A 16888-nucleotide genomic window follows, 5' to 3' on the forward strand; every position below is an offset into this window, starting at 1 on the left:
GGCGGCATCACCTGAGCCCCGTGGATCAAGCACCAGGTGAGAGGACTCGGTACCTGTGAGCGCAGACAGGTGTGGACCCCAAACATCTCAGGTGGATCCTAAAAAGCTTCACCTGCAACACCTGGACAGGTGTGGACCCCAAAAATCTCCTGTGGACCCCAAAAAGGTGGGGCAGGAACACCTGGACAGTGACACCTGAGCCCCAGGTGTGAGACCCCTGGACAGGTGTGGACTCTGAAATCTGCAACACCTGAGCCCCAGGTGAGGGCACCTCAGCCAGGTGTGGACACCGAAATCTGCAGCACCTGGAGAGGAACACCTGAGTGACACCTGAGCCGCAGGTCAGGGGATCCAGGCCAGGTGTGGACCCTGAACCCTGCATCACCTGGAGAGGAACACCTGAGCTACAGGTGAGGAGATTCCAGCCAGGTGTGAACCCCAAAATCTGCAGCACCTGAGCCCCAGGTGAGGGACCCCTGGCCAGGTGTGGACCCTGAACTCTGCATCACCTGAGCCGCAGGTGAGGGGTCCCAGCATGGCCACACCTGAGCTGTGACATCATCAACGGCAGGTGAGGAACTGAGGAACCTCCAGGGCTCACCTGTGGGCAGGTGTGACCCCAGCACTGCGAGGGCTCACCTGGGCACTCACCTGGGCACTCACCTGGGCACTCACCTGAGCCCAGGATGGACTCGTGTGAGGTTTGGGGAGCTCCAGGTGCACCTGGGACTGGGCAGGGCACACCTGGATGGGGCAGGGCACACCTGGATGGGGCAGGGGCGCACCTGGATGGGGCAGGGCACACCTGGGGCACACCTGGATGGGGCAGGGGCACACCTGGAGCACACCTGGGGCACACCTGGATGGGGCTGTGCACACCTGGATGGGGCAGGGGCACACCTGCAGCACACCTGGGGCACACCTGGATGGGGCAGGGCACACCTGGGTGGGGCAGGGATGCACCTGGATGGGGTTGTGCACACCTGGATGGGGCAGGGGCACACCTGGAGCACACCTGGGGCACACCTGGATGGGGCAGGGCACACCTGGATGGGGCAGGGGCGCACCTGGATGGGGCAGGGCACACCTGGGGCACACCTGGATGGGGCAGGGGCACACCTGGAGCACACCTGGGGCACACCTGGATGGGGCTGTGCACACCTGGATGGGGCAGGGGCACACCTGGAGCACACCTGGGGCACACCTGGGGCACACCTGGATGGGGCAGGGCACACCTGGGTGGGGCAGGAGCACACCTGGGGCACACCTCAGCTCACCTGGGCACACCTGACCACACCTGAGTTAATCTGGGACACACCTGGGACAGCCCTGAACACACCCGAGCACACCTGGGACAGCCCTAGCACACCTGAGCTTACCTGGGACACACCTGAGCACACCCGGGACACACCTGAGCATACCTGGGGAAGACCTGGGGCTCACCTGGACACACCTGAGCACACCTGGGGCACACCTGAGCTAATCTGAGACACATCTGGGGCACACCTGGGACAGCCTTGAACACCCCTGAGCTCACCTGGGACTCACCTGAACACACCTGGGGCTCACCTGAGCTCACCTGTCCCACCTTTCCGGGCGGTACCTGTAGCGCTGGGGGTGGGCGGGACACACCTGGCTCGTTCATTAAAGGATCGTTAATTGATGACGTCATCGCCGGTCTCACCTGGAGCTCCGGGGGCGGAATCAGGGGGCAGGTGTGGCGGGTGAGGGGAGGGGAGAGACCCAAAATTCACACCTGGAGGGTGAGAACACCTGAGATTCACACCTGGAGGGGTGGAGACCTCCCAAAATTCACACCTGTCACACCTGGGGGGGTTGGGGACACCTGAGATTGACACCTGTGGGGTTTGGGATTCCCAAAATTCACACCTGGAGGGTGAGAACACCTGAGATTCACACCTGGAGGGGCTGGGACCTCCCAAAATTCACACCTGGGGGGGTCGGGGACACCTGAGATTGACACCTGAGGGGTTTGGGATTCCCAAAATTGACACCTGGAGAACAAGAGCCTCCCGAAATTCACACCTGTCACACCTGGGGGGTTGGGGATGTCCCAGAATTCACACCTGGGGGAATGGGAACCTCACAAAATTCACACCTGAGGGGGTTGGGAATACCTGAGATTCACACCTGTCACACCTGAGGGCTTGGGATTCCCAAATTCACACCTGGAGGGCGAGATCCACCCAAATTCACACCTGGAGGGGCTGGGACCTCCCAAAATTCACACCTGGAGGGGTTGGGGACACCTGAGGTTCACACCTGTCACACCTGGAGGTTTTGGGGACACCTGAGATTCACACCTGGAGGGATGGGGGACACCTGAGGTTCACACCTGTCACACCTGGGGGGATGGGGAACCCAAAAATTCACACCTGAGTGGGTGGGGTCACCTGAGATTCACACCTGGGTGGTTTGGGATTCCCAAAATTCACACCTGGAGGGCGGGGCACCACTCAGGTTCTCACCTGGAGGACACAGGAACACCTGAGATTTGACACCTGTGGGGTTTGGGATTCCCAAAATTCACACCTGGTGGGGGTTGGGGACACCTGAGGTTCACACCTGTCACACCTGGAGGGGGGGTGGGGGATCCCCAAAGTTCACACCTGGAGGCTCCAGACGCCATTTTTAATTTATTCACCTGCCCAGGTGCGCGGGGACACCTGACCTGCCACAGAGGGGGGAGGGGCCAGGTGAGAGCGGCCAGGTGAGGTTCAGGTGAGAAATTCCAGGTGAGAGGTTCAGGTGAGAAGTTCAGGTGACGATTCCAGGTGAGAGGAGCCAGGTGAGGTTCAGGTGAGGTTCAGGTAGCGGCGGAGCAAGGGAGAGGAGAGGTGAAAAGGGGGAGGTGAAGATCCATGGAAAGGTGAGAAATTCCAAGTGAGGTCAGGTGAGAGGTTCAGGTAAGAGATTGCAGGTGAGAGCAGCCAGGTGAGCGGTTCAGGTGAGGATTCCAGGTGAGGATTCCAGGTGAGGTTCAGGTGAGGATTCCAGGTGAGAGGAGCCAGGTGAGGATTCCACATGAGGTTCAAGTGAGAGGTTCCAGGTGAGAGCAGCCAGGTGAGGTTCAAGGTAAGGATTTCAGGTGAGAGGTTCAGGTGAGGAGTCCAGGTGAAGATCCCAGGTGAGAGATTGCAGGTGAGAGGAGCCAGGTGAGAGATTGCAGGTGAGAAATTCCAAGTGAGGTTCAGGTGAGAGGTTCAGGTAAGAGATTGCAGGTGAGAGCAGCCAGGTGAGGTTCAAGGTGAGGGTTCCAGGTGAGGACTCCAGGTGAGAGATTGCAGGTGAGATGTTCAGGTGAGAGCGGCCAGGTGAAGATTCCAGGTGAGAAATTCCAGGTGAGGTTCAGGTGAGAGATTCCAGGTGAGAAATTCCAGGTGAGAGCAGCCAGGTGAGAGGTTCAGGTGGGAGTAGCCAGATGAGCAATTCCAGGTGAGAAATTCCAGGTAAGGTTCAAGGTGAGAGATTCCAGGTGAGATGCTCAGGTGAGGATTCCAGGTGAGAGCAGCCAGGTGAGGATTGCAGGTGAGAGGTTCCAGGTGAGGATTCCAGGTGAGAAGTTCAGGTGAGGATTCCAGGTGAGGATTCCAGGTGAGAAATTACAGGTGAGCGGTTCAGGTGAGGATTCCAGGTGAGGTTCAGGTGAGGATTCCACATGAGGTTCAAGTGAGAGGTTCCAGGTGAGAGCAGCCAGGTGAGGTTCAAGGTGAGGACTCCAGGTGAGAAATTCCAGGTGAGAGGTTCAGATGAGGAGTCCAGGTGAGAGATTGCAGGTGAGATGCTCAGGTGAGAGCAGCCAGGTGAGGTTCAGGTGAGAAATTCCAGGTGAGAGATTCCAGGTGAGGTTCAGGTGAGAGGTTCCAGTCCCCAGGTGAGCTCCAGGTGAGTTCCACGCTCCAGGTGAGCTCCACCAGGTGAGCTCAGGGGGCGTCATCCATCAGCTGCAGCTCCTCCCCCTCGCCAGGTGAGGCCCTCCTGGGCAGGTAAATGGTGCTGGGGGCCCTCGGGGCGTCCAGGTGAGCTGGGGACACACCTGGGGTCACCTGGGGTCACCTGGGACACGCCTGGGGACATCTGGGGTCACGTGGGGACACACCTGGGACACACCTGGGGACACCTGGGGACAGCTGGGGGCGGGGCAGGGGCGGGGCTCACCTGGGACACACCTGGGACTCACCTGGGACACACCTGGGACTCACCTGGGACACACCTGGCCCGCAAGGTGAGCCAGAGCAGGGCCCCGCCCAGTGACATCAGCAGCACCAGCAGCGCCACCAGGTACGAGCAGGTGGGGGCCGCACCTGGGGACAGGTGAGGGGTCGGGGGAGACGTCACACCTGGAATCACCTGTCCCACCCTTCTCACCTGGAATCACCTGTGCTTACCTGTCCTGACCTGTCCCACCTTCACCTGTCCTCACCTGTCCCAGCCTTCTCACCTGTCCTTACCTGTACCCCACCTTTTTCACCTGGACTCACCTGTCCTCACCTGCCCCACCTTTCTCACCTGTCCCACCTTTCACACCTGTCCCATCTTTCTCACCTGCCCCACCTTCACCTGTCTCACCTGTCCTGGCTCTTCTCACCTGTCCCATACTTCCCACCTGTCCTCACCTGTCCTCACCTGTCCCAGCCTTCACACCTGGACTCACCTGTCTCTACCTGTCTTTACCTGTCCTTGCCTCTTCCACCTCTCTCACCTGTCCCACCTTCACCTGTCTCACCTGTCCCGGCTCTTCTCACCTGTACTCACCTGTCCTACCTGTCCTAAATCTTCACACTTGTCCTGGCTCCTCCCTTCTCACCTGCACTCACCTGTCCCACCTTCACCTGCCTCACCTGTCCTGTCCTTCTCACCTGTCCTTACCTGTCCTCACCTGCCTCACCCTTCACACCTGTCCCACCTTCACCTGTCCCACCTGGCCTGGCTTTCTCACCCCCCTCACGCTCTAACCACCACTTTCCTGTCCACCTACCCGCACACCTGCACCACAATCTCACCCACCCTACTGTCCCACCTGGCCTGGTTCTTCTCACCTGGCCTGGTTTAACCCTTCACACCTGTCCCTTCACCTTCACACCTGTCCCACCCTCACCTGTCCCACCTTCTATCTCACCTTCCCTTTAACCCTTCACACTCCCACTTTCACTGGTCCCTTCTCACCTGTCCCACCTGGCCTGGCTCTTTTCACCTGTCCTGGTCTCTCACCTTTGGCTCACCTGGAGCCCGCCTGTCACACCTGTGCTCACCGGCAGCTCCTCCCCCCCCCACCAGCCCCTCACCTTTTTCCCCTCCCCCACACCTGGGGGTTCACCTTTAGCCCCTCCCCCTCACCTTTAGCCCCTCCCCCACCTTTAGCCCCTCCCCTACACCTTTAGCCCCTCCCCCACACCTTTAGCCCCTCCCCCTCACCTTTAGCTCCTCCCCCACACCTGGGGGTTACCTGGAGCCCCTCCCCCACGCCTTTAGCCCCTCCCCCTCACCTCCCCCACACCTTTGGCCCCTCCCCCACACTTGTCCTTTTCTTTTTCCCCTCCCCCACACCTGGGGGTCACCTTTAGTACCTCCCCCCCACACTTTTGGCCCCTCCCCCTCCTTCAGCCCCTCCCCCACACCTGTCCCTCCCCTGGAGCCCCCCCCCCACACCTTCGGCCCCTCCCCCACACCTGTCCTTCACCACAAGCCCCTCCCCGCTCCCCTTTAGCCCCACCCCCTTTAGCCCCTCCCCCCCCCTCACCTTTGGGCATCTCACACCTGACCTCGGCCGCCCCACCTGCGCAGGTGCTCGGCCCCGCCCCCTCCTGCAGACAGTCCGCCAGGTGCGCCTCGGATCCGTCACAGGTGAGCCCGGCCAGGTAAAGCTGCCCCACCTGGGCCAGGTGAGGCTCCTGCCCGGCCAGGTGAGGCCCCGCAGGTGCGCTGAGGGCGGGGCCGCAGCCCAGCTGCCGGCACAGCACCTGCGCCTCGGGCAGCCCCCAGGTGAGGCCGCACACCTGCAGCCAGGTGCGGTTCAGCAGCACCTGCACCTGCCCCGAGCAGGGCCCGGCCCCGCCCCGCAGCCGCACCTGGGGGGGATCCGCACCTGGGGGGGGAGGGGAGGGAGGGCTCAGGTGGGGGTGGGGACAGGTGAGGGCACCTGAGCTCACCTGAGCACACCTGGGTGTCTCACCCCATCTGTGTTACCTGAGCACACCTGGGCACACCTGAACCCACCTGAGCTCATCTGAGCACACGTGGAAGCACCTGGGGAGCACCTGGGCACACCTGAGCTAATCTGAGCACACCTGAGCTCACCTGGGCACACCTGGGGGGACACCTGGGGGTACCTGGGGGCACCTGAGCTCACCTGAATCCACCTGGGCTCAACTGAGCACACCTGGACACACCTGAGCTCCCCATGGCTCACCTGGGGGCACCTGAGCTGAACTGAGCTCACCGGGGCACACCTGGGTGCCTCACCCAGGGGGGGGAAATGGGGACAGATGAGGGTACCTGAGCTAACCTGAGCACACCTGAGATTACCTGAGGGCACCTGGAGAGCACCTGAGCACACCTGAGCTCACCTGAACCATCCTGAGCTCACCTGAGCACACCTGAGCACAGCAGGGGAGCACCTGAGCACACCTGAGCTCATCTGAGCACACCTGGCCATACCTGAGGGCACCTGAGCTCAAGTGAACCATCCTGAGCTCACCTGAGGACACCTGAGATTACCTGAGGGCACCTGGGGACACCTGAGCTCATCTGAGCACACCTGGCAGTACCTGGGGGCACCTGAGCTCAAGTGAACCATCCTGAGCTCACCTGAGGACACCTGAGATTACCTGAGGGCACCTGGGGACACCTGAACCCACCTGAGCTCACCTGAGCACACCTGAGCTCACCTGGAGGTGCCTGGGGGGACCTGGGGGAGCTTGGGGGCACCTGAACCCACCTGAGCTCACCTGGGGGCACACCTGAGCTCACCTGAACCCACCTGTGTTAACTGAGTACACCTGAGGTCACCTGAGCTCACCCAGGAGCACCAGGACACACCTGGGCACACCTGAGGACACCTGGGCGCACCTGAGCTCACCTGAACCCATCTGAGCACACCTGAGCTCACCTGGGGGCACCTGGGAGCACCTGAGCCCCCTGGTTCTCACCTGAGCCCACCTGAACCAACCTGTGTTACCTGAGCTCACCTGGGCACATCTGGGGGCACCTGAGCAGACCTCATAACACCTGGGAGGACCTCAGCTCACCTGAACCCACCTGAGCTCACCTGGGCACACCTGAGCACGGCTGGACACACCTTGGCACACCTGGGGACACCTGAGCTCACCTGGGCACACCTGGGGGTACCTGAACAGACCTCATAACACCTGAGCTCACCTGTGCCCCCAGGTGCTCACCTGTGTTCATCTGTCCCAGGTGCTCATCAGTGCACACCTGTCCCTCACCTGCACACACCTGTGCCCCTTTACCTGTCCCAGGGGCTCACCTGTCCCTCACCTGTCCCAGGGGCTCACCTGCGCACACCTGTATCCCCAGGTGCTCACCAGTCCCTTTACCTGTCCCAGGTGCTCCCAGGTGCTCACCTGCGCCCCCAGGTGCTCACCTGCGTACACCTGTCCCCTCACCTGTCCCAGGTGCTCAATTGTCCCTCACCTGTTGCTCACCTGCGCACACCTGTGCTCACCTGTCCCAGGTGCTCACCTGTCCCTTTACCTGTCGCTCACCTGCACACACTTGTGCTCACCTGCGCACACCTGCGCACACCTGCACACACCTGCACACACCTGTGCTCACCTGCTCACACCTGTGCTCACTTGCGCACACCTGTGCTCAGCACACCTGTGCTCACCTGCTCACACCTGTGCACACCTGCTCACACCTGTCGCTCACCTGCGCACACCTGTGCTCACCTGCTCACACCTGCTCACACCTGCGCACACCTGTGCTCACCTGCACACACCTGAGCTCACCTGCTCACACCTGTGCTCACCCGCTCACATCTGTGCTCACCTGTGCTCACCTGTGCACACCTGTACACACCTGCGCACACCTGTGCTCACCTGCACACACCTGTGCACACCTGCGCACACCTGTGCTCACCTGCGCACACGGCCGCTGCGTCCTCCTCGTGCCCGCAGCCACCGCTCTCCCCCCAGGGCCGCCTCTCGCACCTGTCCAAGGTGAGCTCCTCACCTGTGCAGCGCACCTGGCCCAGCCACACGGGGCCCTCACCCGGCCCGAAGCGCGCGCGCCCAGGTGCGGCCAGGGCGGGGCCGCAGCGCACCTGGCGGCAGGTGACTTGTGCGGCCGCCAGGTCCCAGGTGCGGCCGCACACCGAGCCCCACCTGCCCAGGTGCAGCAGCTCCACCCGCCCCGCGCACCTGTGCGGGCCCCCGGCCAGGCGCACCTGGGGGGGCGGAGAGGCCGGGACAGGTGAGGGGGAGGGGGGAGGGGCTGCGGAGAGACAGGTGAGAGACAGGTGAGAGACAGGTGAGTGACAGGTGAGAGACAGGTGAGAGACAGGTGAGACAGGTGAGTGACAGGTGAGGACTGGACAGGTGAGTGACAGGTGAGTGACAGGTGAGAGACAGGTGAGTGACAGGTGAGTGACAGGTGAGAGACAGGTGAGAGACAGGTGAGACAGGTGAGTGACAGGTGAGGACTGGACAGGTGAGGGTGTGGGGGGAGGGGCTACAGGGTAAAGGGGACAGGTGAGGGACAGGTGAGGGTGTGGGGGTGGGGCCACCAGGGAGAGGGGACAGGTGAGGGACAGGTGAAGACTGGACAGGTAAGGGTGAGGAGGGAGGGGCTGCAGGGAAAGGAGACAGGTGAGTGACAGGTGAGGGGATGGACAGGTGAGGGACAGGTGAGGGTGTGGGGGCAGGGCTGCAGGTGAGGGGAGACAGGTGAGGGATGGACAGGTGAGAGGTGAGGGACAGGTGAGGTTGAGGGGGGGGCTGCAGAGAAAGGGGACAGGTGAGGGGAAACAGGAGAGGGGAAACAGGAGAGGGGATGGGGGCAGGGCTGCAGGTGAGGGATGGACAGGTGAGCAGTGGACAGGTGAGGGGAGACAGGTGAGGAACAGGTGAGGGATGGACAGGTGAGGGATGGACAGGTAAGGGATGGACAGGGGATGGACAGGTAAGGGATGGACAGGTGAGGGCGTGGCAGGAGTGGCTGTGGGGAAACAGGTGAGGGACAGGTGAGGGACAGCTGGGTGATGGACAGGTAAGGGATGGACAGGTAAGGGATGGACAGGTGAATGATGGACAGGTGAGGGGTGGACAGGTGAGTGATGGACACGTAAGGGATGGACAGGTGAGGGACAGGTGTGTGACAGATGAGGGGAAACAGGTGAGGGATGGACAGGTGAGGGGAGACACGTGGGACAGGTGAGGGACAGGTAAAGGGATGGACAGGTGTGGGGCAGGTAAGGGACAGATGAATGAATGGACAGGGGAGGGGTGAGCAGGTGAGGGGCAGGTGACACAGGTGGGGGTGTGAGGGGGCACAGGTGAGGAGATGGACAGGTGAGGGGGAGGGGGGCGGGGCTGTGGGGAAAGGGGACAGGTGGGGCTGGACAGGTGAGCACCTGCCCTCACCTGTCCCCCCCGCCTCACCTGTCCGTGCTCACCTGCGCACTCCACCGCCGCGTCCTGCTCGTGCCCGCAGGTGCTGCTGCCCCAGGCGGGGGCGGGGCACTGCCCCAGGTGCCGCTCGCTGCCCGCGCAGGTGAGATCGCTCAGCCACACCTGGCCAGAGCCCCGCCCGAACCGCGCCCCGCCCGGCGCCGACAGGGCCCGCCCACAGCCCACCTGGCGGCACACCACCTGCGGGACAGGTAACACACCTGAGTGACCTTAAATACACCTGGGGGACAGGTAACACACCTGGGTGAGTGACACACACACACACACCTGCGGGACAAGTAACACACCTGGGTGAGTGAGACACACACCTGGGGACAGGTAACACACCTGGGTGAGACACACACACCTGGGGGACAGGTAACACACCTGGGTGAGTGACACACACCTGAGTGAGTGACACACACACCTGGGGGACAGGTAACACACCTGGGGGACAGGTAACACACCTGGTGAGACACACACACCTGGGGGACAGGTAACACACCTAGGTGACCTTAAATACACCTGGGGAGAGGTAACACACCTGGTGAGTGACACACACCCACACCTGCGGGACAGGTAACACACCTGGGTGAGACACACACACCTGGGGGACAGGTAACACACCTGGGTGAGTGACACACACACACCTGGCAGTACACCACCTGCGGGACAGGTAACACACCTGGTGAGATACACACACCTGAGTGAGTGCACACACACACACACACCTGTGGGACAGGTAACACACCTGGGTGAGACACACACACCTGGGGACATGTAACACACCTGGGTGAGTGAGACATGCACCTGGGACAGGTAACACACCTGGGTGACATTAAACACACCTGGGTGAGTGAGACACACACCTGGGGCAGGTAACACACCTGGGGACAGGTAACACACCTTGGTGAGCAACACACACACACCTGGGGCAGGTAACACACCTGGGTGACATTAAATACACCTGGGACAGGTAACACACCTGGGTGACATTAAACACACCTGGGGCAGGTAAACACACCTGGGGCAGGTAACGCACCTGGGTGACATTAAATACACCTGACTAAACACACCTGGGAGCAGGTAACACAAACACACCTGGGTGATGTTAAATACACCCGAGTGAGTGACACACACACACCTGTGGGACAGGTAACACACCTGGGGCAGGTAAAAACACCTGGGTGATCCTAAAAACACCTGAGTGAGATAAACACACACCTGGGGACAGGTAACACACCTGGGTGAGCTACACACACACACCTGGTGCCAGACTACCTGTGGGACAGGTAAATATACCTGAGTCACTTTAAATACACCTGTGAGACCTTAAACACACCTGTGGGACAGGTAAACACACCTGAGTGACACACCCACCCACCTGAGTGACCTTAAATACACCTGGCTGAGATAAACACACACCTGGGGACAGGTAACACACCTGGGCGAGCCCAGGGACACACCTGAGTGAACTACACACACCTGTGGGACAGGTAAATACACCTGAGTGACCTTAAATACACCTGGGGACAGGTAAATACACCTGGGTGACATTAAACACACCTGAGTGAGTGACACACACACCTGGGGCAGGTAAACACACCTGAGTGACATTAAACACACCTGGGTGAAGGAGACACACACCTGGGGATAGGTAACACACCTGGGTGAGACACACACACCTGGGGACAGGTAAATACACCTGGGTGACCTTAAATACACCTGGGGACAGGTAACACACCTGAGTGAGTGGCACACACACCTGGGGAACAGGTAAACGCACCTGCCTGAGCTGCAAACACACCTGAGTGACCCCAAACACACCTGAGCTCGCCCAGGGATACACCTGAGCTCACCTGTCCCCCCCCACCCTCACCTGTCCCACCTGTCCCACCTGTGCTCACCTGCCCCACTCAGCCTTACCTGTCCCCCCACCCCCCAAGGTTCACCTGTCCCACCTGTGCTCACCTGTGCTCACCTGTCCCCCCCCTCAGGGCTCACCTGTCCCAGCTGTGCTCACCTGTACACCCCCCTACTCACCCACCCTCACCTGTGCTCACCTGTGCTCACTTGTCCCACCTGTGCTCACCTGTCCCCCCACCCGAGCTCACCTGTCCCACCTGTGCTCACCTGTGCTCACCTGTCCCACTGAGCCTCACCTGTCCCCCCCACCCGAACTCACCTGTCCCACCTGTGCTCACCTGTCCCATTCAGCCTCACCTGTCCCCCCACCTGTGCTCACCTGTCCCCCCCCAGCCTCACCTGTCCCCCCCACCTGTGCTCACCTGTCCCCCCTGCCCCCCAGGGCTCACCTGTCCCCCCCCAGGGCTCACCTGTCCCACCTGTGCTCACCTGGGCGTCGCTCAGGTCCCAGCCGCGGTCGCAGACGCTGCCCCAGCGCCCCTCGTGCAGCACCTCCACCCTACCTGCGCACAGGTGAGGCCCGGCCGCCAGCCGCACCGCACCTGAGCTCGAGTTACCTGCGGGGACACGGGACAGGTGAGGGTCAGAGACAGGTGAGGCTCACCTGGGCTGGGGTTACCTGTGAGACACGGACAGGTGAGACCCAGAGCCAGGTGAGGCTCACCTGAGCTCGAGTTACCTGCGAGACAGGGACAGGTGAGAGCTCAGAGCCAGGTGAGGCTCACCTGTGCTGGGGTTACCTGTGAGGTTGCACAGGTGAGAGCTCAGAGCCAGGTGAGGTTCACCTGGACAGGTGAGACCTGCCTTATAGGAGCTCGCACCTCACCTGTGCATGGCTCACCTGTGCACACAGCCGTCCATATCACACCTGTGCGCACCTGTGCACACCACACCTGTCCATATCTCACCTGTCTCACCTGTGCACACCTGTGGGTGCTCACCTGCACACACCTGTCCATGTCTCACCTGTCCATGTCTCATCTGCGCACACCTGTCCATATCTATCACACCTGTCAGAGCTCACCTGTGCCCACCTGTCCATATCTCACCTGTCTCACCTGTGCACACCTGTCCCTATCACACCTGTACACACCTGTGTACACTGTCCATGTCTCACCTGTCTCACCTGTTGGTGCTCACCTGCACACACCTGTCCATGTCTCACCTGTCCATATCACACCTGTTCACACCTGTCGGTGCTCACCTGCACACACCACACCTGCGTCCTCCCTGTGGTGACAGTTGCGCTCCCCCCAGGTGCATCACACCTGTGCACACCTGCACACACACCTGTCCATATCACACCTGTCACACCTGTCACACCTGTCACACCTGTCACACCTGTGCACACCTGTCCGCACTCACCTGCGCAGATCACACCTGCGTCCTCCCCGTGGTGGCAGTTGTGCTCCCCCCAGGTGTGTCACACCTGTCACACCTGCACACACACCTGTCCATATCACACCTGTCACACCTGTCTCACCTGTCCATATCACACCTGTGCACACCTGTCTGCACTCACCCGCGCAGATCACACCTGCGTCCTCCCCGTGGTGGCAGTTGTGCTCCCCCCAGGTGTGTCACACCTGTGCACACACCTGTCTCACCTGTCCATGTCACACCTGTGCACACCTGTCCGCACTCACCTGCGCAGATCACACCTGCGTCCTCCCCGTGGTGGCAGTTGTGCTCCCCCCAGGCGCGGTGGCCGCACCTGAAGAAGTCGAGCTCCTCCCCCGTGCAGGTGACGTCATCCAGCCAGATGGGCCCCGCCCCCCTGCCGTACCTGGCCGCACCTGGCGCCTCCAGGGCGGGGCCGCAGCCCAGGTGAGCGCAGAGCACCTGGGCCTGCCGCAGCCCCCAGGTGTCGTCGCAGACGGTGCCCCACAGGTGAGCGCGCAGCACCTCCACCCGCCCCGCGCACCTGTCGGGCGCACCTGAGAGGCGCACCTGGGGCGGGGCCGGCACCGACGAGTCTGGGGGGGGAAAGGGAGAGAGAGGTTACCTGGGGGTTACCTGGGCACAGGTGAGGGGTCAGGGTCACCTCGGACAGGTGAGGGGGTCAGGGTTACCTGGGACAGGTGAGGGGTCAGGGTCACCTGGGACAGGTGAGGGGGTCAGGGTTACCTGGGACAGGTGAGGGTTACCTGGGACAGGTGAGGGACAGGTGAGGGGTGTCAGGGTTACCTGGGACAGGTGAGGGTCACCTGGGACAGGTGAGGGACAGGTGAGGGGGGGTCAGGGTTACCTGGGCACAGGTGAGGGACAGGTGTGTGAGGGGGCCAGGGTTACCTGGGGTACCTAGGACAGGTGGGGGGTCAGGGTTACCTGGGACAGGTGAGGGGTCAGGGTCACCTGGGACAGGTGAGGGTTACCTGGGACAGGTGAGGGACAGGTGTGGGGGGTCAGGGTTACCTGGGGTACCTGGGACAGGTGGGCAGGGTTACCTGGGACAGGTGAGGGGTCAGGGTTACCTGGGACAAGTGTGGGACAGGTACAGGACAGGTGTGGGGCAGGAATGGGGCAGGGACAGGTGTTGGGCAGGTGAGGGACAGGTGTGGGGTCAGGGTTACCTGGGACAGGTGTGGGGCAGGGGCAGGTGAGGGACAGAGAGGGACAGGTGTGGGACAGGTGAGTGGGCAGGTGGGGGGGCAGGGACAGGTGAGGTACAGGACAGGTGTGGGACAGGTGAGGAGGTCAGGGTCACCTGGGGGTCCCCTGGGGGTTACCTGGGACAGGTGGGACAGGTGAGGGACAGGTGTGGGGGTCAGGGTTACCTGGGGACAGGTGTGGGACAGGTGAGTGGCACAGGTGAGTGGGACAGGGTTAGCTGGGAGGTACCTGGGGGGCACTTGGGGGGCACCTGGGACAGGTGTGGGACAGGTGTGGGGCAGGGTTACCTGGGACAGGTGTGGGACAGGTGAGAGGGGGCAGGGTTACCTGGGGACAGGTGTGGGGCAGGATTACCTGGGGGTTACCTGGGGACAGGTGAGGGACAGGTGAGGGGGTCAGGGTTACCTGGGACAGGTGTGGGACAGCTCACCCGCGCTCACCTATCCCTCCCCTGCGCGTACCTGAGCGCACACCTGCGCTCCCCCGCCCCGCGTCTCACCTGCGCACGCGGCGCCGGCGTCCTCGGCGTGGTTGCACCTGTGCTCGCCCCAGGTGTGCCCGGCGCACTCGGCCAGGTGAGCCTCGCTCCCGTTGCACCTGAGCCCGTCCAGCCAGATGGGCCCCGCCCCCTCCCCGAACTGCGCCGCCCCCGGCGCCCAGAGGGCGGGGCCGCAGCGCACCTGGCGGCAGGTGACGCGCGCGGCCGCCAGGTCCCAGGTGTCGTCGCACACCGTGCCCCACCTGCCCGCGTGGAACACCTCGACGCGCCCCGCGCACCTGTGCGGGCCCCCGGCCAGGCGCACCTGGCCCTCCTGGGGCTCACCTGGGGGCACGGAATGGGCACAGGTGAGGGCACCTGGGCACGCTCAGCACCGACAGGTGAGCTCAGCTGGGCGCACGGAACAGGGACAGGTGAGGTCGGGAGGGGCACAGGTGAGTTCACCTGGGCACCCAGAACATGGACAGGTGAGCTCAGCTGGGTGTGCCAGGGGCTCACCTGGGCACTCCAGGAGCTCACCTGGGCACCCGACATGGACAGGTGAGCTCACCTGGGCACTCCAGGGTTTCACCTGGGCACCCAACAGGGACAGGTGAGCTCAGTTGGGCACCCAACATGGACAGGTGAGCTCACCTGAAGGTGCCAGGGGCTCACCTGGGTGTGCCAGGAGCTCACCTGGGCACTCCAGGAGCTCACCTGGGCACCCAATGGGGCTCACCTGGGCACCCAACAGGGACAGGTGAGCTCACCTGAGCACCAAGAGCTCACCTGAGGGTGCCACAGGTTCACCTGGGCACTCCAGGCGCTCACCTGTGGGTGCCATGGGCTCACCTGGGCACCCAATGGGGACAGGTGAGGGCAGGGGGTGCCCACAGGGACAGGTGAGCTCACCTGGGCACCCAATGGAGCTCACCTGGGGGTGGCAGGTTCTTACCTGAGGGTTCCGGGGTCGCACCTGGGGAACACAGAACATGGACAGGTGAGCTCGGGGGGGGCACGGTGGGGACAGGTGAGCTCACCTGGGCACACAGAACACGGACAGGTGAGCTCACCTGGGCACCCAATGGGGCTCACCTGGGCACCAAGAGCTCACCTGGGCACACCAGGGGCTCACCTGAGGGTCCCGGGGTGGCGCCTGAAGGTGGCAGGGTCACACCTGTGGTCACACCTGGAACACGGGACAGGGACAGGTGAGCTCACCTGGGCACACCAGGAGCTCACCTGGGTGTGCCAGGAGCTCACCTGGGCACCCAACATGGACAGGTGAGCTCACCTGGGCACCAAGAGCTCACCTGGGCACCCCATGGGGCTCACCTGGGCACCAAGCACTCACCTGAGGGTCCCGGGGTCGCACCTGAGGGTGGCAGGGCCTCACCTGGGGGCACACCTGGAACACGGGGCACGGACAGGTGAGCTCACCTGGGCACCCAACATGGACCGGTGAGCTCACCTGGGCACCCCATGGGGCTCACCTGGGCACCAGGAGCTCACCTGGGCACCCAACATGGACAGGTGAGCTCACCTGGGCACTCCAGGAGCTCACCTGGTGTGGAGAGCTGGGAGGTCTCACCTGAGCCCCTCCCACACCTGTCTGACCCCCCTCACCTGGCCCCTCCTCCCCCCTCACCTGGCCCCTCCTCCCCCCTCACCTGGCCCCTCCCCCACTCACCGCAGAGCCCCCACAGGTGCAGGAGCAGCCCCAGGTGAGCCCCCAGGTGAGGGGGGGCCCGAATCCTCATGGCAGGTGAGGAGGACAGGTGGGCTCAGGTGGGCTCAGGTGAGTCCAGGTGGATCCAGGTGGGCTCAGATGGGCCCAGGTGAGGTCTCAGGACAGGCTGAGCTGGGGCACAGGTGGGGGGGAGGGGACAGGTAAAGGGTCAGGACAGGTGAGGGGGAGGGGCTGGGACAGGTGAGGGGGGAGGGGCTGGGACAGGTGAGGGTCCCCCCAGTGGTTTAAGATCCCCCCTCCCCCACACCTGAGCCAGGTGTCCATCCCCAGGTGTGTCCCCACCCCTCAGGTGTCCCCACGTGTCCCGAGGTGACCCCAGGAGTCCTCCCAGGTGTTCCCAGGTGTGTCCTGGCTGTGCCCAGGTGTGCCCAGGTGAATTTTACCTCCCTCCCTCCCTCCCCAGGTGCCCGAGGTGTGCCCAGGTGCCCCTCAGGTGTCCCCAGGTGCCCCCCAGGTGTGTCCCCACCCCTC

General features: G+C 62.7%; 1 protein-coding gene across 1 annotated transcript; it reads right to left on the reverse strand.

The window, feature by feature from the left end:
- Window positions 1-1655: 1655 nt before the first annotated feature.
- LOC115916524 (deleted in malignant brain tumors 1 protein-like) lies at window positions 1656-16427 on the reverse strand. The gene is made up of 15 exons (XM_030970260.1): window positions 16358-16427; window positions 16022-16075; window positions 15782-15856; window positions 15602-15643; window positions 15457-15519; window positions 15239-15259; window positions 14689-15012; window positions 13649-13723; window positions 13223-13552; window positions 12006-12133; window positions 9642-9851; window positions 8122-8428; window positions 5762-6106; window positions 4224-4325; window positions 1656-1756 (listed from the first exon to the last, which is right to left on the reverse strand). The coding sequence occupies exons 1-15, from the start codon at window positions 16425-16427 to the stop codon at window positions 1656-1658; spliced, it is 2247 nt and encodes a 748-aa protein (XP_030826120.1).
- Window positions 16428-16888: the final 461 nt, after the last annotated feature.

This window comes from Camarhynchus parvulus, unplaced genomic scaffold (genome assembly GCF_901933205.1).
Source record: "Camarhynchus parvulus unplaced genomic scaffold, STF_HiC, whole genome shotgun sequence".
NCBI classification, from domain to species: Eukaryota; Metazoa; Chordata; class Aves; order Passeriformes; family Thraupidae; genus Camarhynchus; species Camarhynchus parvulus.